Here is a 25,299-nt window from a genome sequence, read left to right as displayed (position 1 = left end):
TCAATTTCCCTTAACAATACTTTGTAGTTTTCGTTATAAAGGTCCTTTACATTCTTTGTTATGATTATTCCTAGGTATTTTATTTTTTTTTGTTGCAATCCTGAAGGGGATTATTTTTTTGAGTTCGTTTTCTAATGTTTCATTGTCGGCTATAGAAAACCTATGGACTTTTGTATATTAATTTTGTATCCTGCGACCTTACTGTATTGGTTTATTGTTTCTAGTAATCATTTTGTGGAGTCTTTGGGGTTTTCGATGTATAGGATCATATTATCTGCAAAAAGTGATACATTTACTTCTTCTTTTCCGATATGGATGCCTTTTATTTCTTTGTCTTGTCTGATTGCTTGGGCTAGAACTTCTAGCACCACGTTAAATAAGAGTGGAGAGAGTGGACAACCCTGTCTTCTTCCTGATTTAAGGGGGAAAGTCCTCAGTTTTATGCCATTTAATATGATGTTAGCTGACTTTATTTTGGGGGAGGTTTTTAATAGGTTTTTCTACTTCCTCCCTAATAATTGGTCTGTTTAGGCTTTCTGCTTCTTCATGACTCAGTCTAGGAAGGTTGTATTGTTCTAGGAATTTATCCATTTCTTCTAGATTGTTGAATTTGGTGGCATATAATTTTTCATAGTATTCTACAATAATTCTTTGTATATCTATGATGTCTGTGGTGATTTCTCCTCTTTCATTTTGGATTTTGTTTATATGAGTCCTTTCTTTTTTCCTTGGTGAGTCTTGCCAAGGGTTTGTCAATTTTGTTGATCTTTTCAAAGAACCAGCTCCTTGTTTTATTAATTTTTTCTATAGTTTTTCTGTTCTCTGATTTTTATTATTTCCTTTCTTCAGCTGGTTTTGGGTTGTCTTTGTTCTTCCTTTTCTAGTTCCTTAAGGTGTGAAGTTAAGTGGTTTACTTGGGCTCTCTCTTGTTTGTTCATATAGGCCTGAAGTGATATGAACTTCCCTCTTATTACTGCTTTTGCTGCCTCCCAGAGATTCTGATATGTCGTATTGTCATTTTCATTTATCTGTATATATCTTTTGATCTCTGCACTTATTTCTTCTTTGACCCATCCATTCTTTTTTTTTTTTTTTATATTTTTCTGAAGCTGGAAACGGGGAGAGACAGTCAGACAGACTCCCGCATGCACCCGACCGGGATCCACCCAGCACGCCCACCAGGGGCAACGCTCTGCCCACCAGGGGGCGATGCTCTGCCCCTCCGGGGCGTCACTCTTTTGCGACCAGAGCCACTCTAGCGCCTGTTGCAGAGGCCAAGGAGCCATCCCCAGCGCCCGGGCCATCTTTGCTCCAATGGAGCCTCAGCTGTGGGAGGGGAAGAGAGAGACAGAGAGGAAGGAGAAGGGGAGGGGTGGAGAAGCAAATGGGCGCTTCTCCTGTGTGCCCTGGCTGGGAATCGAACCCGGGACTTCTGCACGCCAGGCCGACGCTCTACCACTGAGCCAACTGGCCAGGGCCCATCCATTCATTTTTTAAAAGTATGTTGTTTAGTTTCTACATTTTTGTGGGGGGTTTTTCCCTCTTTTTTTGCAGTTGAATTCTAGTTTCAAGGCTTTATGATCAGAAAATATGCTTGGTACAATTTCAATTTTTCTGAATTTGCTGATGTTATTTTTGTGGCCCAACATATGGTCAATTCTTGAGAATGTTTCGTGCACACTAGAGAAAAATGTATACTCTGTCTCTTTGGGATGAAATGTCCTGTAGATGTCTATCATATCCAATTGCTCTAGTGTTTTGTTTAAGGCCAATATATCTTTATTGATTTTCTGTTTGGATGAGTGATCTAGAGCCATCAGCGGTGTATTGAGGTCTCCAAGTATGATTGTATTTTTGTCAGTTTTTGTTTTTAGATCAATAAGTAGCTGTCTTATATATTTGGTGCTCCTTGGTTTGGTGCATATATATTAAGAATTGTTATGTCTGCTTGATTCAGTGTCCCCTTAATCATTATGAAATGACCATTTTTGTCTCTGATTACTTTTGCTGTCTTGTAGTCAGCATTATTAGATATGAATATTGCTAGACCTGCTTTTTTTGGATATTCTTTGCTTGAAGTATTGTTTTCCAGCCTTTCACTTTGAATTTGTTTTTATCTTTGTTGCTTAGATGTGTTCTTGTAGGCAGCATACAGTTGGATTTTCTTTTTTAATTTATTCTGCTACTCTGTGTCTTTTTATTGGTGAGTTTAATCCATTTGCATTTAATGTAATTATTGACACTTGTGGGTTCCCTATTGCCATTATATAAATTGCTTTCTGTTAGTTTTGTATCTTGTTTGATTCTTCTCTTTCGTTTTTCTATCATTTGTTTTTGTTTGGTTGTATTTCATACTTCTTTCCTCTGTTGCTACCTTTTTTAAGGCATGTGCTTCTGTGGTGGTTTTTTCGGGGGTAGTTACCATTAAGTAATGAAAAGGGTACCTACCATGTTCATTGTAGTACACTATCTTATGGGTGCTTCTGCACTCCATCGTCCTTTGCTGCTGTTAATCTTTATCCTCTCCCTGCTTTTTTTGTTTGTTTGTTTTTGTTGTCACAGTTTAAATTTGGTTTATTATGTTCTTGGTGGAGCTTTTACTTGTGGTTTTGTTTTGTTCTTTGTATCTGGTTGGAATACCCCCTTTAGTATTTCCTGGAATGGGGGTTTTCTGATGATAAATTCCTTCATCTTTTCTGTATCTGTGAATGTTTTTATTTCTCCTTTGTATTTGAAGGATAGCTTTGATGGGTATAGTATTCTTGGCTGAAAGTTCCTCTCTTTCAGAACTTTAAATATTGGGGTCCACTCTCTTCTAGCTTGTAAAGTTTCTGCTGAGAAATCCAATGATAATTTAATAGGTCTTCCTTTATATGTTGTATTATTCTTTTCCCTGGCTGCCTTGAGATGTTTTCTTTGTGGTTGGTTTGTCCCAATTTCATTATGATGTGCTTGGAGTAGGTTTGTTGGGGTTAAGATAACTCGGAGTTCTGTTTGCTTCTTGAATTTGAGGCTTTAGTTCTTTCCACAGGCTTGGGAAGTTCTCATCTATTATTTGTTTGAATATGTTCACCATTTCATTTTCTCTCTCTTCTCTTTCTGATATACCTATTATTCTTATGTTAGTCTTTTTGATGGAGTCAGACAATTCCTGTAGGGCTTTCACATTTTTTTTAAAATTTTTGAGTCTCTTCTTCTCTCTGTTGTGCCTCAAGTTGCTTGTCTTTTATGTCACTAATCCTACTTTCTATCTGGCCTGTTCTATTAGCTAAGCTTGTTACCTCATTTTTCAGTTCATGAATTGAGTTTTTCATCTCTGTTTGATTTGTTTTTATAGTTTCAATTTCCTTGGTAATATATTCTTTGTGTTCATTGAGCTGTTTTTTGAGCTCCCTAAATTGCCTTTCTGTGTTTTCCTGTATATCTCTGAGTAGTTTTAGGATTTCTATTTTAAATTCTCTGTCATTTAGCTCCAAGGTTTTCAATATATTAAATTTTTTCTCCATAGATTTTTCCTCATCTATCTGTGCTACATCTCTGCCTTTTGTATCCATGATATTCTGTTTCCTTTTCCTTAATGGTATCTGAGGGTGGTTTTGTTGATAGCACTTCGTGTTCAGTGTGTGGGACTTCCAGACGCTCCAAGGATAGATTTTTCTGTCACTGGTCGAAGAAGTTGTTGAAATTTTGGAGAGAGATATTGGGAGCACTCTTCACAGTGCCATTTCTCTGATGTCACTCTCAGGAAGTGAATCTTAATGCTCATGTTACATCCAATGTCGCAGAAAGCCAACAGCATCCTTTGAACCAGAAGTTCATAGTTTTCTGCTTTTTTGTTGCCAAGAAAGTTCTTTGTAACTGCCACAAAAGACTGCCATGCTGCTTTGTCCTCCTTATTTATCTTCCTGGCAAATTCTTTGACATGTATGAGGGTTTAAATTTGAGGTCCATCAAATATACCTGCTTTTATCTTCTCAGAAGACAAGGCAGGAAAAGCAGAAATAATATGTTGAAAGCACTCACTTTCTCTATTCAAAGCCTGAACAAACTGCTTCATTAAACCAAGTTTGATGTGAAGTGGGGGAAAAATGATCCTGTCTTGATTAACTATACGTTCATTCACAACATTTTGCATCCCTACTTCCACAGCTTCTCGTTTTAGCCACTCCTTCTGTGTCCAGTGTTTCTCCTGAGCTCGGCTGTCCCACAAACACAGAAAGCAAAGATACTTCATGAAACCTCTCTGTTGTCCTAGCAGGAAATTTACAATTTTAAGATCCACACAAATGATCCAGTTATGCTCTTCATACTTCAGAAAGTCGAGGACAATTTTTATGTCATTCTTACTAAGTCATTCAATTCAGGTTGGCTAAACTACTGAGGGGTTAATGACTGCTTGGCATCAGAAGAAGACCCTTCAGATTCTACAACCATTTCCTTATGCATCTTATCAAAATACACTTGATCACCATTTCACTCTCTTCATCCTTAGAAGAAATAAAACCATTGAAAACTGGAAGCGGGAGTTCTCAGAGTGTGGGATAGGTCGTATTGCTGAAGGAATATTAGGATATGTTATCATATGCCGTTTTTTCTTGCCGATGCCCTTTGTATGAATCAGACAGAAATAACAGTCACTGCTGTGGTCCTTTGGTTCAGGCCAAACCATGGGAATATCAAAAGGCATTCCTTTGCGTTTTCCTTTTGGCCAGACATGAAGCATTTCCACACAATTATGACACACAATATGAAGAGCCAAATTCTTGTCTTGATCGCCAAGGGACACTTGAAAATAGGCAATATATGCACGTGTCACAAATGATGAAATATTATGCTTTGACGTTGAAGTGTGTAACAGCCACATATATAACAGAAGGTGTCAGAACTGTTCTTACATTTACGCCTACTCGAAGAAGCCATGATTTAATCTTAAAACAAAATAAGAGGGTGTTTTTATCAGATAATATTTTTTTACATTTAAATACAATTACAATTATGTAAAAGTGATGTTGGTAAAACATTAATTGCCTTGTGGTTATGTTCAATCCAAGAGTCGTTGCCCTTTAACTCCAATTTAAAAACCAATGTATGCCATTAACAAAAATAAATGAAAATTGCATAAAAACTAGAGCATGCACCAAAAAACAGATTTCAGATTTGGAATGAGCAATGCAGAAATATTATATATAGAAACAGTTCTAAAACGTCATGCAACAGAAAATGAAAATGAAATTGTTCCCTAGTGTAATTTCACTATTTTATAATAATTTTATTTAAATTCATCATTATTATTGAAGGAGTTTTAAAGACCTAATATTCTGATAGTCATACACAATTAATCAAAATGATTTCCTCAAAAATAGAAACTATGAAACCAAATAGATACTACCTATGATATTTACTTTTTTTTTTTTTTTTTTTGGTATGACTGAGTAAAGCACTTTTTAAAAAGGAATTCTGACTATTTCAGAAATTGATTATTTAAAATTGTCTTGGTAATATGTTCCTTTACTCAATAAATAAAAATGGATCTCATCCTGCTTATCACTAACTTTTATATGTATCAAACTAGAACTTATGTTCTTACTCTACCACCTCTTTTTTCTTTATAATTTATTCTGTTGACATGATTTCAAGTGCCCCACTCAGTATAACACCCTCTACACACCACATCAACTACCTCATTAAGTAATGTGTTTTTATTACAATTTCCTTTTGGAATTGTTCATAACAGACCCTTCCTCCCCACGATAGCAAACAATTCTGGAGTTTAGCCAGACCTGCATTTTAGGTAATGCCTACTCACAGACGCAATTTGTGTTAATATTACTCAAGTGAAAGAGATCTCATTCAAAGGGTGGATTTCAATATATATTCAAAAACATGAAACAACACACCCACCATGAATATAGGTGAAGATAGTCTCGATCTCTTTGGGAATTGACAACAATGAAAGAGGAAATTCTCTTGCAAAGTGAAATACAAGTGCACTCCCAGGATGCATTTCATTGTTTTTATTCGTGCCCTTTGCTGAAATTCCTCTAACAAGCTGTACCCTGGAAATTAGCATAAATGCCAATCATTCTACTACTGGGATAGATTTTTGGAATTCAGACTACCAGGTTTTCCCAGTCACATTCACTTTCTAGGATTAGAGAATTCAGAAAACACAAGAAAGGAAGGAAGAAAGGAAGAGAGAAGAGGGGAAGAGGAAAGAAGAAAGGAAGAAAGGAAGGGGAGGAGGGAGGAAAGGGAGGGAAAAAGGAAGGGACTTTGGATGTTGTGGGTCTTCATATACTGTCATTTATTAGAGTCCAGACTTGGAACAGGCATTCCCAAACTATACAGCTCACAAAAATTAGGAGATATTTCTTTTTTTTATTATTTATTCATTTTTAGAGAGGAGAGAGAGAGAGACAGAGAGGGATAGAGAGGAGAGAGAGACAGAGAGAGAGAGAAGGGGGGAGGAGCTGGAAGCATCAACTCCCATATGTGCCTTGACCAGGCAAGCCCAGGGTTTCGAACTGGCAACCTCAGCATTTCCAGGTCGATGCTTTATCCACTGCGCCACCACAGGTCAGGCCAGGAGATATTTCTAAATGAATATGAAGTGATAAAAAAAGAAGCATTTGATTTATTTTTATTGAACAAGAACATCAGAGAAACAAACGACAAGTCAAGGAAAGTTGTTTGATCATGTAAATGAGATGCAAACTCAATTATCATGATTGAGTAGCAAGTGACATATCAAATGCTTCTTTTTCTATCGCTTCATATTCATTTACAAATATCCCCTAATTTTTGTGAGCAGTATATTATAAATAATGTTGAAATAAGTAACACTGCTCAGAACATCCCTGAGGATTAATCTCTTGCAGCTCTGATTATTTTGCTAGAGTGAAATCTAAAATTGAAGTAGTGGAGTCTTATTAAAATAGGAACTCTTAATACGTGAGACTCCGTAACTATACTGGCTAGAAATGTACCACAGGAAATGATTGGTGATACAGACAAAGATTGATACTCAGAGATATTCTTAACAATGTTATTTATAGTAGTTTAAGTATTGAAACCTGGGCACACTCTAAAATCTTTACACTATGAAGTGGCTTAAATGTCATACACTTATTCAGTGGAAAGAAAGAGGTTGTCATAGTTCAGAGGGCCCATTTGGGGGGAAACACCTTAATTCCTCTATTTACTCACTTTTTGAACTTGGAATATATTTTCATTCTAACCTTGTTTTTTAGATAGATAGATAGATGATAGATAGTTGATAGATACATAGATAGATAGATAGATAGATAGATAGATAGATGATAGATAGATAGATAATATGGGGATAACAAGCAAATCCACCTCACAGGGTTGTTAACAATGTGAAAGGCAATAAAGCAAGTAAGAACAGTATCACAGTGCTTAGAACATAGCCAACAATAAATATTGATGGTGTGGTTGTTATTAAGTGGCTAATAAGTCATGGTCCGGAGGAATCTTTCTGTTTATGGGGAACTGCCATGGCGTAATACGTTTTACCAATGGGCCACCAAGTTTTCTATTTTATGATGCAAATTTTATGAGATACCTTTATCTGTAAATGATAAAGACAGGGAACTTGTGCACCCAGATGGTACAAGTGCAGTGGACTGCTGGGAAGTTGATTTTCTGTTTATTTCCAGCCTTTTTAATGGTTTCCATGAAGGGCATTGTTTTCTAACCAGAAAAAAAAATGTTAATTACAGAAGACATGTTTTCTGGCCAGCTATCAGGAAAGGCGCAGCACTGCTGACCTGATGTCATACCAGATGGGAATCTGGTGTCAGTGGACGAAAACAGATGGGGTTGAGATGAGAAGCAGCCTCTCACAGGCCAGAGTCTCAGTAGCCAGGGACACAGACACCTGGCTGTGGGTAGGACTATGGAGAGAGGCAGGTGGAGGCTGGCTTGCCTGTCCAGTGGAGGCATAACCACTGGCTCAGGTGAGAAGTGATTTGTGGATTTAAAGCAAACTGGCCATCTGTATGTCCTCGTTGGAGAAGTGTCTATTCATTTCTTGTGCCCATTTTTTTATTGGATTGCTTGTCTTCCTGGTGTTGAGTTTTACAAGTTCTTTATAAATTTTGGTTATTAATCCCTTATCAGATATATTGTCGAATATGTTCTCCTATTGTGTGGTTTGTAATTTTTATTCTGTTCATATTGTCTTTAGCTGTGCAAAAGCTTTTTAGTTTGATATAGTCCCATTTGTTTATCCTGTCTTTTATTTAATTTGCCTGTGGAGATAATTCAGCAAAGATATTGCTGCGATAAATGTTGGTGAGCTTACTGCCTAAGTTTTCTTCTAGGATACTTATGGTTTCATGATTTACATTTAAGTCCTTTATCCATTTTGAGTTTATTTTTGTGCTGGTGATCTAGTTTCTTTTTTTTCAGGTAGCTGTCCAGTTTTCCCAACACCATTTGTTGAAGAGGCTGTCTTTACTCTACTGTATGCTCTTAACTCCTTTGTCAAATATCAGTTGTCCATAAAGATGTGGATTTATTTCTGGGTTCTCTGTTCTGTTTCATTGATCTATATGCCTGTTCTATGCCAGTACCAGGCTATTTTGAGTACAATGGCCTTGTAGTATACCTTGATATCAGGAAGTGTGATATCTCCCACTTTATTCTTCTTTTTCAAGATTGCTGAGGCTATTCATGTTCTTTTTTGGTTCCATATAAATTTTTGGAATATGTATTCTGTATCTTTGAAAGTATGTCATTGGAATTTTAATTGGTATTGCATTGAATTTATAAATTGATTTGGGTAATATAGACATTTTAATGATGTTTATTCTTCCTAACCATGAGCATGGTATATGCTTCCACTTGTTTGTGTCTTCCTTGATTTCTTTTATCAATGTTTTATAATTTTCTGAGTACAAGTCTTTAACCTCCTTGGTTAAATTTACTCCTAGGTACTTTATTTTTTTTTGTTGTTGCAGTTGTGAAGGGGATTGATTCCTTAATTTCTCTTTCTGATAGTTCATTGTTTGTGTATAAAAATGCCTCTGTTTTCTGACCAATAGACAAATGAAAATATGTTCCACAACACTAATCATTAGATAAATGCAAATTAAAACCACAATGAGGCCTGACCTGTGGTGGCGCAGTGGATAAAGCGTCGACCTGGAAATTCTGAGGTCGCCGGTTCAAAACCCTGGGCTTGCCTGGTCAAGGCACATATGGGAGTTGATGCTTCCAGCTCCTCCCCCCTTCTCTCTCCCTGTCTCTCTCTCCTGTCTCTCTCTCTCTCTCTCCTCTCTAAAAATGAATAAATAAATTAAAAAAAAAAAAAAAAAAAAAAAAAAAAAAAAAAAAAAAAAAAAACCACAATGAGATACCACCTCACACCAGTCAGAATGGCGCTCATTGACAAAACAACACACAATAGGTGCTGGCGAGGATGTGGAGAAAGGGGAACCCTCCTGCACTGCTGGTGGGAATGCAGACTGGTGCAGCCACTGTGGAAAACAGGATGGAGATTCTTCAAAAAATTAGAAATGGAACTGCCCTTTGACCTAGCCATCCCAATTATAGGAATATATCCCAAGGACACCATATCACTGACTGAGAAAAAGAAATGCACCCCCATGTTTATGGCAGCATTGTTCACAATAGCGAAGATCTGGAAACAGCCCAACTGTCCATCAGTGGATTAGTGCATTAAAAAGCAGTGATACATATATACAATGTAATACTATGGGGCCATGAAAAAGAGGGAAATATTACCTTTTGCAACAATATGGAGGGACCTGGAAACTATTATGTTGAGTGAAATAAGCCAGGCAGAGAAAGAAAAATATCATATGACCTCACTCATTTGAGGAATCCAAGGAATAATGAGAACTGAGGAATGGAATTGAGACAGAGGAGGGATCAAAGGGACCAGAGGAAAAGAGGACAGAGGGAAAGGGGATGATAGGATGGGATCAACCTGAAGGGAAGGGGGGAAGGTGCTGTAGGGAGGGGGCAAGGGAGATGTTGAGGGGTATAGGGGGGAGGGGGAGGCATTCGGGGTGACCCTAGAATCTATGTAAACACAATTAATTAAATTTTAAAAATAAGGTAAAAAAATAAATAAAGCAAACTGGGCTGAGGCACACAAAACCGTGCTCACCTGTTCCGAATGGGTCAGGTAACAGTTCTCCCTTCTTCCCACCTCCCAAAAGACTGGAATGTTGGAAAGGATGGAAAACTGACAAAGGAAGAAAACTAATTCTGGTTTTTTTTACTCTCCATCCTAACCGCGGAGTCGAGAGTCACGCAGGAACAACGTGTGATTGTGTTGGATGCTCGTGATCTCCAACCATCAACAGCCTTTTTTCTTTTTTTTTTTCTTTGGCTTAATTACATCAATTCTCTATAGCATCATCAACCATCTGCATTTATTTTGAGGATTCAAAATATTACACAACCTCATCATCTGGGAAGAACTGACGTTCTCGGTAAGACAAGATGCTGTTGGAAGAGGAGAAAGGGATTGCAATGCTGGTATTTGTTTGTTTGTTTTCTGTAGATTAGAAAAAGTGGACATTTCCCAATGCCAGAGCTGAGGCTGTCGATTTCATTCCCCAACCTGACATCGGATGGTTATCCTGTGCTGTACCCCAGCGGGTGGTCATCTTCCAGCGTAAGTCACAGTGCCTGGGACTCTGTCACTGCCGTTGTGGTTTTCTGTTCACATTGAAAGCTCTCTGTTCCACACGCCACGTGTAGTAAAGCACTTTGCCAAAGTCACATGGGGAGACATTTAGAAAATCTTTTAGATCATAATAACTTCCATTCATTGTTGAGCAGATGGACCTGCAGCTGCTGTGGTAACAACTTGCCCCAAACTGGGTTGCTAAAGACCACAGAGAGTTCCTCTCTCACAGCTCTGAAGGCCCAGAGTCTAAAATCAAGGTGCTGACAGTGATGGTTCTCCCTGGAGGCTTGGAGAGGGAACCTTCCCGACGCGCTCCGGCATCTGGTGGCCACTGCCAGAGCACGGCGCTCGGAGCCCGCAGGACAGGACTCAGTTTCCACCACCTTCCTTTCTGAATGCATATAATAAACACACACACCAGTGGATGTAGAGCCTCCCCCACCATCCAGAATGATCTCCTTTGGAGACTCTTAATTTAATTACATCAGCAGTGAGCCTATTTCCAAATAGGTCATGTTCACCGGCGCCAGGTGTAAGCACTCAAGCATATCTTTTTGGGGGTCACTAGTCAATCCATTAGAGTGGGTTTTTAGATCACTGATTTTGACTGATGCCTGAAATGTGTCTTATATTTTAATTTGCTTAAGGAGCTCCAACAACTCAAGAGGGAGAATTCTTATTTGCCCTGAAGCATACGGAGCTCCATGTAAAATGGTGCAACACGGTTTACTTACGGACAGAAGCAGCAATAAACACCGAACAACAGCCACACGCGCCCCTCGGTCCCCACAGCACTGAATGAGTCATGTGGTGGTTAATGGTTACGCTTTAGTCTAAAACACGGAAGGTCACAATGTCTTCCTTTCAGAGATTTTTTGTGTTTTTCTTAACATTTAAAGTATTCTCAGAAATCAAGACAAAGCAACAGTGGGAGTTGGCTTGTCATATCTCAATGTTTTTCTGAAGGCAAGGAACAAATAAACCTGTGGCCCTTCCCTCTAACCCAAAAAGCAGGTTTGTGCAAATCTACAAAGAGTAAAACTACACTTTTTCTACTACTTGCGAACGTTTCTTGATACTGATTACCTTTCATCAAGGAAGGTGTCCTGGGGAAGCAAAAGGTTTACTATAGGATGTCTAGGAAAACAATCCAAGAACAGCTGTTTTATAAGCATGGTATTTTCACATCTATAAAGCTGCTGGCTTGCATCTTCCTCCTGGAAAATAAGTGTCTTACCCTTGGCATAAACCAGGGGTAGTCAACCTTTTTATACCTACCGCCCACTTTTGTTTCTCTATTAGTAGTAAAATTTTCTAACTGCCCACCGGTTCCACAGTAATGGTGATTTATAAAGTAGGCAAGTAACTTTACTTTATAAAATTTATAAAGCAGAGTTACAGCAAGTTAAAGCATATAATAATAATTACTTACCAAGTACTTTATGTTGGATTTTCGCTAAGTTTGGCAGAATAAATCTTTATAAAACAACTTACTATAGTTAAATCTATCCTTTTATTTATACTTTGGTTGCTCTGCTACCGCCCACCATGAAAGCTGGAACGCCCACTAGTGGGCGGTAGGGACCAGGTTGACTACCACTGGTGTAGAGGGACACCAAAATACTTTGGGATATATATATATATATGTCCCAAATATATATATATATATATATATATATATATATATATATATATATAGAGAGAGAGAGAGAGAGAGAGAGAGAGAGAGAAAGAGAGAGAGAGAGAGAGAGAGAGATGAAATCTCTCTCTTTTTTTTGTTTCATAAATCATAGTGGGAGCCATCATAATATAAAACAAATGTAACCCTTTTTCTCAATTGAGTTGTAGTTTTTTGCTCTCGTAGCAAATCACAAAATTAATACATGTAAAATAAACATCTTATTTACATAATGGTTTGTATTACTAGCAACCTTCCTTCTCCATGACAACCTGACTGCTGTCCACTACAGTTCAGAGGGGCCAGTGATTGTCTGGAGGTGGGTCCCTGGGGCTGAAGGCAAAGGCTTCTCACGCGAGGCACATGTACAAAGGGGAGCTTCCTCTGTTCCATGGCTGATATCCACAGGGTCTTCATGTTATTGCACCAAATCATTTTTCCCTCTGACATCCGTGTTGTCTGATAAAGTACATATTTTCATTCCTTAGAATGCCAACTGCAGACCCAGGGACCTCCAGGATCCCCTCGGTATCACCTCTAGGAAGACAGCGATTACACTCAAATCCGAAGATCTCAAACAGAACACGATGCCGGTAAATGCAGACAAACCAAGACAAGTGCTCGTTTTGCCTCATACTTTCCAAGCACATAAATTCAGTGTCGACCTCAAAACAACTGTCGCAGACTGTTCTCATGTTTTATCTTGTATCAGGTGTCAAAGATACTAATCCGTACCTCTGGGCCTTTAAACAGGACTGCCGTTCGTGTAAATTTGCCACCATCACATGCAATCTGATTCCCTCCGACGTCAGCCAAGTGAATGTTTCGCTCATCTTATGGAAACCAACTTTTATAAAAGTAAGTGACCACACTGTTCTGTGAAGTTATAGCGTTAACAAGTGTCTGTTTACGACTTAGTAGGTGCGAAGGTCCCCTTCCAGATATAGGCATTTTATTCAGTCTTTCTTATCCTTTTTCTTTGTATTTCAAAAGATAAACACCTATAGGATACCAAGGTTTGCATTTATCTTAGTATAATATTTTGGAACTCAGTTTAGAGACAAAGAATTATAGAGAGACAGTCCTTGAACCATCAACCAAGAATGGAACTAGCATATATTATGGACTTATTGTATTAGGTCAGACTATCTGTAGCTTTATCTATATAAATAGATGTATACATTTATATTTCATATATATATATATATGAAGACACTTTAAACACCTAGTAAAGTCACATTCGTCTGACCACAAACTACTTTAGAATGTCATCCATTGTATTTTGTATTATTTGTTTCTCTCTCAGAAGAATTTGGTTAATGATATGAAACTTCCATTTTTTGATTTCATCATATTAAGTTGCTCTTTCTGTAAGTCACAAATTGTCGGATATTGGCAATTTCGGGTTTAATCCTAAACCAGCTCCTGCACACACCTCATTCTGGGAGTATAGCTGCTTCGTACCCGGCTGCCCTGAAGGTGGCAGGGTTTGAGGTTTGTTGTCACTAAGGATCAGTCTGAATAGAAATTATTTAGAAGACTTTTCCATTCTCTCACAAGGGTCTCAGTGAGAATTGGGAGCAGAGCTGACGGGTGGGTACACAGTCATCATTGGTTCCATTTGGGTGTTAGCGAAACCAGTGACTTCAATCTGTCAGAAAAGGGGTGTGGGGGTAGGAAAGGGTAAAGGGGGTCAAATATATGGCGACAGAAGAAGATCTGACTTTGGGTGGTGGGCACACAATGCAACATATCATACAGATAATGTATCATAGAATTGAACACTTAAAACCTATGTCATGTTATTAACCAGTCACCCCAACACATTTAATTCAAAGATTTGTTATTGGGAAATAAAATCAAATGTACAGAAAGTTGCACACACACACACACACACATAAATTACACTACTCACACATGACTAGCTCTCATTGCGATTAACATAATATGTTGAAAGTGGATTCCGTTGGCTTTCCAGGCATGGTTTTCCAGCCTAAACCTCACAGTAATGGCGGAACTTCAGAGTGAGAACACATCGCTGGTGTTAAGTACCAACAATCAAAAGAGACAGGTAAGTGCCGCTCTGAGCTTTGGAAACATTATACAGTCTGCTCTGAATTCGTGACATAACGTTTTGTAATTGTTTACAACCCCTAAGGCAGAGACTAGTGCTGCTCTCAGTGAGTGATGGGCACTTCTCCCGTCAAATTAGACCTGATGAGCCTCAGGTGGGAGGATTTCAATCGTGTTCTTCTTTGTCAGAAACGGGTGGAACCATGGTATTCACAGCTCATGGCTGTGCTTGATGCTCTGTCTCCAACTATTGCAGTGCACTGCTGTTTTTACCTTCACCTAGCTAAGAATGATGTGTTTTCAGTTTGCGCTTTCAAAACTGACTAACATTTTAAAGCACAGTTGACAGCTGAAGAGCAGGTTTGGAAAACAATTCCTGTGCTGAAAGTGTCTGCACACTGGACAGGAATGCATGTGCATTTTTAGAAGGTTTCTTCATTTAGTCATTGGGAAATTGGAAACAAAAATGCAGTAGTAACTCCCTAATACAAGCTTCTGCTTGAGTCCTTGGCAAGAATAAAATGGTTTGAGATTTTTTTCTCCTCTTGTCCTGCTTATAAAATAAGGCCAAAGTACTTGTTATAGTATGGGTACTTCAGCACAATTCCCCTCATATCGTGGACAAGTTGAATACTCATGTGGATATTATGAGTCGTAAAATTCTATTTGGAAGCTACCTAACATTCAATGTTGTTTTAAAATTTCTTATTTCAAATCATTACCTATTTTAAACAATCATAATGTCACTCACCTTGGGTCAATGTTCACCTTTAAAGAATATGTGCATATACTACACAGAATATAGGCATATGTTTACCTACTTTATAACCAGCACTTAGCCTTAAAAATGCAAAGTTGTTCCACACATAGAGAAGCCAGAATTTCACTAGTTAGCACCAAACAAACATGAGTATAGAGTATACTGGAAAAACGTACATAGGATGTCTAAATATATTTTGTTAAAATGCTTAAGATTAGTTTTATTCCCCCTAAATATCAGCTTGAAATTCCCCCATGGTGCTATTTATACCACATTTTATCCTAAAGAAAACGTGCACCTGAATTGCTAAAATTACTCCAAGTGATCACTGTGGTGATTGTGGGATCTGAGAGAAGATCACCGGTCCCATCCAGACTTCAGCTGTCCGTCTGTGAGCTCAGGGGGATCCTTTACCCCGTCTTCTCTCTGGGCTAAGGAAGTCCCTGCTGACGGCCAACACAGACTCTGGAGCTATGACTCGTCAGTGAGATCAGCTCCATATTATTTTTTCCTCAGAGACCTAAGTGCTGCGACACAGAGCAGTCAGGTGTCACTGAGGCTTGGGTGCCACACTCAGAGAGCTTGAGTGGCTGGAGGGCCAAAAGCTGTCCCCTTGAAGGTGTCCCTGCACTTCAGACCTACCATATGTCCCCATGTATAAGATGCCTGACCTGTGGTGGCACAGTGGATCAAGCGTCGACCTGGAAATGCTGAGGTCGCCGGTTCGAAACCCTGGGCTTGCCTGGTCAAGGCACATATGGGAGTTGATGCTTCCAGCTCCTCCCCCTTCTCTCTCTCTGTCTCTCCCTCTCCTCTCTAAAATGAAAAAATAAAAAATAAATAAATAAATTTATTAAAAAAATTAAAAAAAATAAGACGCACCCTTTCTCAAAAAAATTGGCATCTAAAAACTGGGTGTATCTTATACAGTGGTTGCAGATATTTTTACTTGCATTGACTGCTTTTTCACGCTTCTTGCCTCTGCACTCACTGTTTAATGATGAGTAAAGCTTGAGTTCAATAATTTTATGTAATACATTTTTTTTTCAAATTTCGGGCCCCAAAATTAAGGTGCATCTTATACATGGGGGAATTCGGTACTTTACAGATTCTATGACTAAGTCAATGGGAAGAGACCTGTGAGGTCTGTCATACAAAGCACATTGGGGTGAATAGATCTGCAAAAATTCACTTATAGGTACACTTGAGATGTGTACTTTAGTGTATGAAAATGTGCCCTTTGGTGTATGAAAAGTATGCCTCCGTGTGTAAAACAAATCAGTAAAGCAGCTTAGAGTTATAATTAAAACGAAAAGCCCTCCTCGAGGTTTTATGTCCAACACCGGTGACAACATTCTAGCTGGCCCTTACGGCACGGTGGGAGTGCACTGGCAAAGTCTGTGACCTAGTCTTTAAAACACATCTTGGTTTTCCTGAGTGAAACTCACCTCTGCCTTTGAGCGTTCTGATTCATGAACAGTTTACTATTTATCTATGAATTTCTGAAGGGTAATATCATGATTTTTTGTGTGTGGGAAGTAATCATCCATTTGACATGGTTAGCAACTTAGAATAAATGGAGGGCCGTAAGTCATTTTGAACTCAAGGTCTTCCTGGGTGTCGCCAGGAGCCTGAGCACCATGGTTGGTAGGTAATCCCAGCCCATAAGAATGGAGCATACGGGGTTCTGATCAGTGTTGTCAGGGTTAACAGTCTCGTTGAAAACTTTCCAGCTTGCCATTCAGATATCCAAGGATGGGCTGCCGGGCAGCGTGCCCCTGTGGGTGATCCTGCTGAGCGCGTTCGCGGGCTTGCTGCTGCTGCTGCTGCTCATCCTGGCGCTGTGGAAGGTAGGCCCTGGCGTCCCCTGGGCTGTCTAGCTCGGCTGTCGGCAGCCGACGGCAGAGTGAGCGACGGTGTACCCGTGCTGTGGACTGCAGGGTCGTGCTGCCGCGAAAAGCATTGAAATAATGGCCGAGGCAAGAGGAAAAAATAAGCGTGCATTCCTCAAACATTGTGCACAACTCAATCCCGTTTTTGTAAAAGGGACAAATAATAGATCTAAAAATGATGGAGGAGCTCTCCAGAGGTGGGATTATAGGGAACATTTCAGTTACGTCTGTCACACTGGACGTTTTAAATTAAATCTACATGTCTTTTGTAAGCAGAGAAGAATGTAAACTCCCTTGTGTGGGAAAAGGAAAGAATGGGTTCCTATGTCAATAGACTCATGGTTAAATTAAAATAAGCCTTATCCTAATAACATATTTCTATGCCTCCTAAAAACTGAATACTTATTCAATGTATACACAAGTATACCACATTTTAGGCAGTAGCTTTTATGCAATGTACCTGGGTGAGAGACGAGAGTTTTATTCATTAGTAGATGAAAGGGAAATCTCATAGTTTCACAGAGTCCTATTTCAAATCCTCTTGTAAAACTGAGTAACATCTGTTTTCTGTCTGGTAGACCAACATATTTACCTAGATGTTTTCTTAAACTGGGGTATGCAAGATCTTTTAAAACTCTGTATCATTTTTAAATCAGCAGAACTGAGATGATAGCTTTGAGGATAAATATCATAGTGAACAAAATCCCATAGAAAAGTTAGATTTAATGTTTTTCCAATTAAACATCAGATTGGCATTACCCTATATTTTACCAATTATTTTGTTAAATAGCTCAACCATATTAAAAATACAGATTGTGGATACATATTCATTTTTCTTTTTTTCTCAGTATTAGTTTGTATCAGTTTCAGGTGGAACAGCACAGTGGTTAGATAATCATGTACTTTACAAAGTATCCCGCTTGATATTCCCAGTATGCACCTGGGACCCTCCGTAGTTATTACAGCATTATTGACTCTGTTAGTCCCCATGACTGTTCCGTAACCACCAATCTGTACTTCTCAATCCCTCCACCCCAGCCCCCTCTCCCTCCATATTCATCTTTCTAATACCTGAGCAACAGAATCATCTCTTTATAAAGTAGTTTAAGGAATGAATTTTCCATCAAGTTACGAATAGTTCCAATCATTTCTGACTCTCAAATAATGACCATCTTCCTCTTTTGGCGGGTGACTCTCAGAGGAGAGGAACAAAGCCACGTAAAAGATATAGGTCAGTTTCCTTTAGGTCAGTAAATAGAGTCCATAGCTTTTGTCTAGCAAAATCTCCAAGACAGAAGTGTGTCTGCCCACCCGCCCCCACTCCAGCTGTTCCCTACTTTCCAGGGGTCAGTGCTCTGTCTGTAATACCGGACTTTGCCACACTGTGGCGCCCGAGGCCTGGCTTTAGTGGCGTCAAGATTATACTCAATACAGAATGCGATTCTTGGGTTACTTGCACTTCTGATAGAGAAGACATTTTACCCTTGATTTCTCTCAGCCTGGTCTGCTATTCTGAGCACTGCACTTGCCCATGTAGTATTAGAAGAGAGGAAGGCCAGGGCTCCTGTTTGAATAGGATCTCTCTGGACCACGTATCTCTGTTTAAAACAGACAAGTTTCATCCACCTAATTATTTTTTCATCATCAGCCTGAAAAAGCATAAATGTCAAAATAAACATATTCTTCCATTCAGTAAATGTTTTGTGGACACAGTCTGATGACTTCTTAGATCTGTAGGGCCATGAGACAGTCATTCAACAGCCTTTGGGCCGTCCCAGCCATTAGGTAGAGTCAGTTTAGCCATTCCAGGGGATCTCCCCTCTACCAGAACTGTGACTCCATGCAGGACAGCAGGGGAACTATCACGTTGTGAGTGCTTGCTCTATGCCAGGAGCTGTGTGAAGCTCCCCACCCTAGAACAGAATGGGGCACGGTGCCCAGAGGGACCCCGAGAAAGCAGACCTTGCCTCTCTCTCAACTTGGTTTCATCCTGGTGCCTGAAGTTCCAGCACTGACCATATACTTACTAATCCTAAAGCTCTGTTCTTCACTCAATCCGCATCTCCTTGGGGCAGGGGAGGGGCGGGGTGTGGGGGGAGGATGTGGATGGGGAACTTTTTAGTCTTCTATTCATTAGTATCGATTTGTTCCTTCAACGTGTATTCCTTATTACTGTCACGAAGCCTGTACTTTCTCCCCGAGACTGTGTCATCAAACCCTTGGCCATAGAGTTTTAGACTCTGGGCACATCAATACCATCACCAAGTAAACCTGAAAAGAAAAAGAAGGAAAATTAACTCCACCAAAAAAAGCCTGGGAGCCCCCTGGTGGGCGTGCCGGGTGGATCCCGGTTGGGCGCATGCGGGAGTCTGTCTGACTGCCTCCCCATTTCCAGCTTAACTTGTTTCAAATTTCGCCCCATCCAGTTTCAAGCTATAAACTATATTCTCCTCACAGCCACCTTAATCGACCAACTTCCACTAAAAGCCCAGTGTGAACAGAGTGGGTTGGGTGGGCAAGTTAGGATGGCAGAGGTTACGTTTCAGGATAGCACATTTAACACATGAGAGCAGAGGACGGTGGGAAAGAAGCCAAAGGACTGGGAGGGGAAGTAGATCACGAGCGGGCGGGGCAGGGAGGAGAAGCTTCGGAATCCGGCACCTGCTCCCTGAGAGCCGTCTTGGCTTTATTTTCCACTCTGGAGGTTCAGGCACTAAGGAAGGGGCTGGAGTGCTCGTGAGTCCAGAATGTTCACTGTTGGCTCCACGGAAAAGGCGCGAGACAGCAGGAGGACTTCTCTGGAGGGCGAACTCGCTGGTTTCTCCTGTTCATTTGCTCTGTTCACACCATGCCCACATCTGCCACCGGCTGGATTGTGGCATTGCGAGGACATACAACTCTGAGGAAAGCCTCCCTAATGTAACACTGCCTATTTGTGACCATTTATCTCCTCTAAGCCCTCAGCTGTTCATTATTTTTAAAAAATATGTAGTTACCTTGCATAATTTACCATCACTCAATGATTGAAATGATATAAAGGGACCACACTTTCAGAGAATTAACTCACTGTCCTTGCTTGAACTTTATAATCCACTCCCCAAATTTTTTTTTAAAGTGTAAATGTACAGACTAAAAATAACACCTCACTAGGATCCTTAATTTTTTTATATACCCATTTTATGATTGCAAAGGTCCCTTCCAGCCCCTACGCTAATTTTTATTATTCTAATAGGAAGTGCATAGATAAAACACTTGTCATTTTTATGATGCTCAAATCAACAGAGCACAATGAAAAATACGCACGTTCACCCTGATGTGAAAGCTTTTATGTTGTCAGCAACTGTGTTTTTATATCCAAATAATACAGGGCATTTTCAAGGGGCATTTTATGCCCAAGCCTGTGGGGATGTGTTCTGACACCGAGCTCTTGCAGATAACCTGGAAGTCTCTCCAGCCGTTGAGTCACAGGGAGCCCCCCACATTCCCCACCAACTCCGGTGACCTCTGTGGGTGATCATCAGTTATCTGATGGAAATTTCTCTGCAACATCCCAGGAAAAAAAAAAAGATGGTGGCAAGTAACTGCCATCAAAAAGATGAGACAGGCCCTGGCCAGTTGGCTCAGTGGTAGAGCATCGGCCTGGCGTGCAGGAGTCCCAGGTTTGATTCCCGGTGAGGGCACACAGGAGAAGTGCCCATCTGCTTCTCCACCCCTCCCCCTCTCCTTCCTCTCTGTCTTTCTCTTCCCCTCCCGCAGCCAAGGCTCCATTGGAGCAGAGTTGGCCCGGGCGCTGAGGATGGCTCCATGGTCTCTGCCTCGGGCGCTGGAATGGCTCTGGTTGCAACAGAGCAACACCCCAGATGGGCAGAGCATCGCCCCCTGGTGGGCATGCTGGGTGGATCCCAGTTGGGCACATGCGGGAGTCTGTCTGACTGCCTCCCCGTTTCCAGCTTTGGAAAAATACAAAAAAAAAAAAAAAAGAGAGAGACAGTGACAGCTAACTGTTATTGTCCCAAAATATTGTCCCACACCCCTTACAGTTAGTTTACTCCATGCACCGGTGTTTACTAGGAGATGATATAATAGTAAACCAACAAAAAGGTTAAAAATGAAATAGCAATCTGACAAATGTCATTTCTTGACATTCGATATTGTGTAACAGGTCGATGGAAAATCCCTCTCAATTATGTTAATTGTGTGTATGCTCAAAATTGCTGACACATTATTATATTAAGTTCTATTCAAGGAGATTAGCCTTTATTATTGAAGGTCAAGTAATTAATTTTGTGGTGTTTGGGTGTTCTCTCAACAGATTGGATTCTTCAAAAGACCACTAAAGAAGAAAATGGAGAAATGAAGAGAAGAGAAAAAGATAATTTCTCTCACAAGAGAAAAAGATAATTATTCAATGATCTATCCTCAGGTTTGCCTCAAATATGTGACAAGAAATTTATAATATAATTAAAGACATAGTCACATACATTTATAATAATCCTTCAGGGTTAATCACTTGGAAAATGACCGATCAAGCAAGATCCAAAAACAATACCATATATATTTTATAAAAAGATGAACAATATTTTAAAATATAATTACTCATTTTTGTTGAGTATTTAAGCAAAACCACAGTATTTTGAAGATGAAGACTACCCCGTACAAGTATGTTCATATCTTAAGTCACTATTCAAAGTATTGAAGAAACGCATGAAAAGATTTCTGTGCTCATTGAGACATATACTTCAGAACAATATTCTTTAAGCTCTTTCTGTTGGTTGCTGATCAACATACATCCAGCAAGACAGTCAATAAGAAAATTTCCTGGGTGGAGTCTATGGACAGAGATAGAATGAAATCACAGAGAATGCACTCGGTATCTGTGTTGGATTCTGTCCTTGGGAGGTGTTCTTTCCACAGTGTCTGGGGAAGAGCACCATTGAGCTAAAGTCCTATTGATGGTGGAAAACTCAAGATGGACTTATTTAAAAGCAAGTGCACTGAGTGGACTAATTTAAGCTTTTGCAAAACATGCTTAATTGTGACACTGACCCCTAAAGCTCAAAATTCTCCTATACTGAAAACAAACAAAAAACACTTGGAGCAGCTTTGTGTCACAACTGTGATTTGGTGTGAAAAGCCACATTGTGTGTTGGATAGATTAAAGTGGATTCTGAATGGAACATTGCAGCTTAAATAAATGTCACTGAATGGCTGAAGTCACCCTCAGGGGCAGCTTCTGGGCGTGGCGAGTGCCAGGCTGTGACTGAAGGGCAGGAAGGAGTCTTCTCACCTCCTTGGTACGGGGCTCAGTATCCAGCCCTCAAGCTGTGACAGCAAGTTGATTTTCTATTGTTTGAAGGTATTTTATTTTTCCAAGCACACCTCTGATGTTTATGAAAAGGCAGGATTCTGTATCAGTATTGCATTTTTACCAGGATGCCACTGCTTTTTGAGTGGGGGTACCTCGTTATTTAAGTAGAAGACCAGAAATGTATTGTTTTTTTAAAGAATTTCAGTTTGGAAACCTCGCACTGACAGAGAGATGTCATCACTGCTTGGCATGTGCTGCTTGCTCTTGAAGTCACCACCACGGCGCCCGGACTCTACTGTAATTAAGCTCCTAGGTCGCTGTGTTTCTTGGGTAGATAACGATGAATGTACAGTCACCGCACGTGTGAACTACTGCTGTAAAATTTGCTTCTACTTCCTCAACAACTCCATCTCGCCACCCAACTGACCAGCGCAGGACTGGCCCCTGGAACGGTCCAGAAAGTCTGGGCTCTGCTTTTCTCAAAAAGCAGAAAAATCAATGAAGAAATGAAATGCCCTGGAATGAATTTTTTAAAATCAATGTCCAAAAAATTATCTGAGGACTCAAAGTCAGCCCACCTGAGGGCTGCCCACATCCACATCCAAGATCCGGATGGTCAGAGCCGTGCACCTGGGCAGTGCCGAGGTCGTCAGCAGCTGCGAGAAGGCTCTCCCTCTTCCCAGAGGTTAGGTGTCCTCCTGCTGGCTTGTCGTTGGGCAGGACTGCCCGCTTTGGAATGTCCTTCATTCTTATGATCTGTCTCCAGTGTCAGAAACCATTCCTCTGCCTGACAAACCTTTCTTTGCCCAACAAAACTCAGGCCTCTCTTACCTGGACTCACCCTGCTGCATGAGCCCGGTACACACCCCAGTCGACAGGCATGCCCCGATCTCAGCACCTTGTCCTCATAAATCAATCAACGGAGAACATGGAATTCACCCTCAGCATCTGGGACTCTAGGCAAAGCAGACACTGAACCAGGAGTGTGCACTCTAAAATACATTGTTAACACAGAGTGGCGAAGGTAGAAATGATGGTGTTTCAAACCTTTTAGAGAAGAGAGAAAGAACAGTTGGGCCAGATCAAGTAGCTACTTCAATCTCTGGCACCATCTTGAACACAGGCCAGTTCTGGTTTTTAAGTAGAACATTCCATTAACCTGAGACCCCTTTCCCTAATAATAGGACTTGTTGAGGTCTATGGGTGCATCTGTGTGTATACGTGTTTGTGCATATAAATACACATGCGCACACACAGACTCACATTTAATACGAATACCTCAATTAACACCAAATGATAGAGTTTACAAAAGCATAAACACAGAAAAGCTACACCAAAAAGAAAAGTTTGATTCATCCACTTTGCATGTGGTTTTTATTGTTACAGCTTGAGCGTACAGTTCTGCAACTGAAACGCGGAAAATCAGAGACTTTGATGTAAACGATAAGGCAGCAGGTATCCCAATTTACCTTTGTACAAATATCCTAATGGTCAATGGTTAAGAAGTATACTCAACTTTATCATTTTATTTTAAAATATTTAATAAGAAAGGTAGGTGAAATTTAAGCCTATTTATTAATTTATTGGCTAAATTAAATTGCAAAATACTTTCTTTTTTTACTTTGGTATTTTCTTAAAATTGATTATTGCTTACCGTGTGAACTGAACTAAGTCGGATCAAACCTACACTGCTATATTGGTAACTTATTTAACAACTTTCTCTCCAAAAGGAAAAAAAAGTCCCTGATTTGCATTATTGTCCAATTTCCGTGTTCTAAACAGCCTCACCATAGTCATAGTCAAACTACCAGCATAACCCGAACCAGCTAGCCTAAATTCCTGAAAATTTATCTGTCAGCTCTCGCGAACCAGTGTGAACTAGCTTCAGCACAGTATTGAGAGTATATGACAATGGTAGAGAAGGTGAGAGAGAGAGAGATGGATGGATGGATGGATGGATGGATGGATGGATAGATAGATAGAGATTTACCATGCTGTACATATATATACATATGCAAACACACAATATAATTACATTTCAGATGATGCCTACCATGCTGACCTCAGGCCCAGTCGATACAATGCTCCATAGTTTCTTATTCTTCAGTTTTCATTTCTGAAACTATAGGTTTCCTTCACTATGAACAAAACGATGTGACCCAGCTGGCGCAGGGAGCAGCCAGAAGCCAGACTGGAGGACGGGCCAGGACACAGAGCCCTGCCAGCCCACCTCTGGGGACAGTGCCCGGCAGTACTGGGGAAGCTCACCTTTGTCAGCGTTTTTTACTTCTTTGATGCAGTTTGAAATCCAGGGATCCGGGTGACCGAATCTGCTCAATTATTTTGCCTGAGCACTGGGTTCGTGGACAATGTCATCTTTGGATGTTTTCTTTGTGATAAGTGTTCTTCTTGAAGTGAAGCTGTGGGGGGGGGGGGGGGGGCGTATTTTACAAAATTTGATGCTCACTCAACCATAATAATTTTACCTATAAATGCACATTGAAATATTATATAAAAACCAGTGTGTGTCCCGGCTCCGTGGAAAAACACATTATTTGCACCCAAGGCCAGGTGGCGGCCACAGAACGCTTGAGTGACGGCTGGGAGGGACCCCGGCCATCTCTCTCAGTACCCACCCAGCCCCCACGTGGGCCAAGGCCCTCAGTTTGATTGAATGGCCGCCCCACCGCCTGTCCTGCCATGTGCGTCACTCAGGATGCTCTTTGTCACACGCTGTAATGTGCTTCCTGTGAGGTGACCGTCTTGCTCTGCACACTGCGGAGAAAAACAGGGAAGGCCTACACCCAGGGCCTGGCTGGTGTCCCGGGGCAGTCGCATGAGTGTTCAAATAAAGAGGCTTCAGCAAACCCATTTTAAAAAAGTAATAATATCCTATGCATC

The 25,299-nt window shown here is 40.3% G+C and overlaps 1 protein-coding gene across 1 annotated transcript in view; it reads left to right on the top strand.

Moving 5' to 3' along the window:
- Positions 1–24,906, top strand: part of ITGA1 (integrin subunit alpha 1) — a 169,495-nt gene extending 144,589 nt beyond the window's left edge. The window contains exons 24-29 of the mRNA XM_066377869.1: positions 10,559–10,672; positions 12,854–12,958; positions 13,119–13,223; positions 14,344–14,436; positions 16,932–17,048; positions 21,403–24,906. Of these exons, the coding sequence (XP_066233966.1) occupies positions 10,559–10,672; positions 12,854–12,958; positions 13,119–13,223; positions 14,344–14,436; positions 16,932–17,048; positions 21,403–21,447 (579 nt within the window). The 3' untranslated portion in view covers positions 21,448–24,906. The remainder of the gene's footprint in view (positions 1–10,558; positions 10,673–12,853; positions 12,959–13,118; positions 13,224–14,343; positions 14,437–16,931; positions 17,049–21,402) is intronic.
- The last annotated feature ends 393 nt before the right edge of the window (positions 24,907–25,299 follow it).

Source organism: Saccopteryx leptura, chromosome 1 (assembly GCF_036850995.1).
Source record: "Saccopteryx leptura isolate mSacLep1 chromosome 1, mSacLep1_pri_phased_curated, whole genome shotgun sequence".
Taxonomy (NCBI): domain Eukaryota; kingdom Metazoa; phylum Chordata; class Mammalia; order Chiroptera; family Emballonuridae; genus Saccopteryx; species Saccopteryx leptura.
This window is presented reverse-complemented; position numbering and strand designations above follow the sequence as displayed.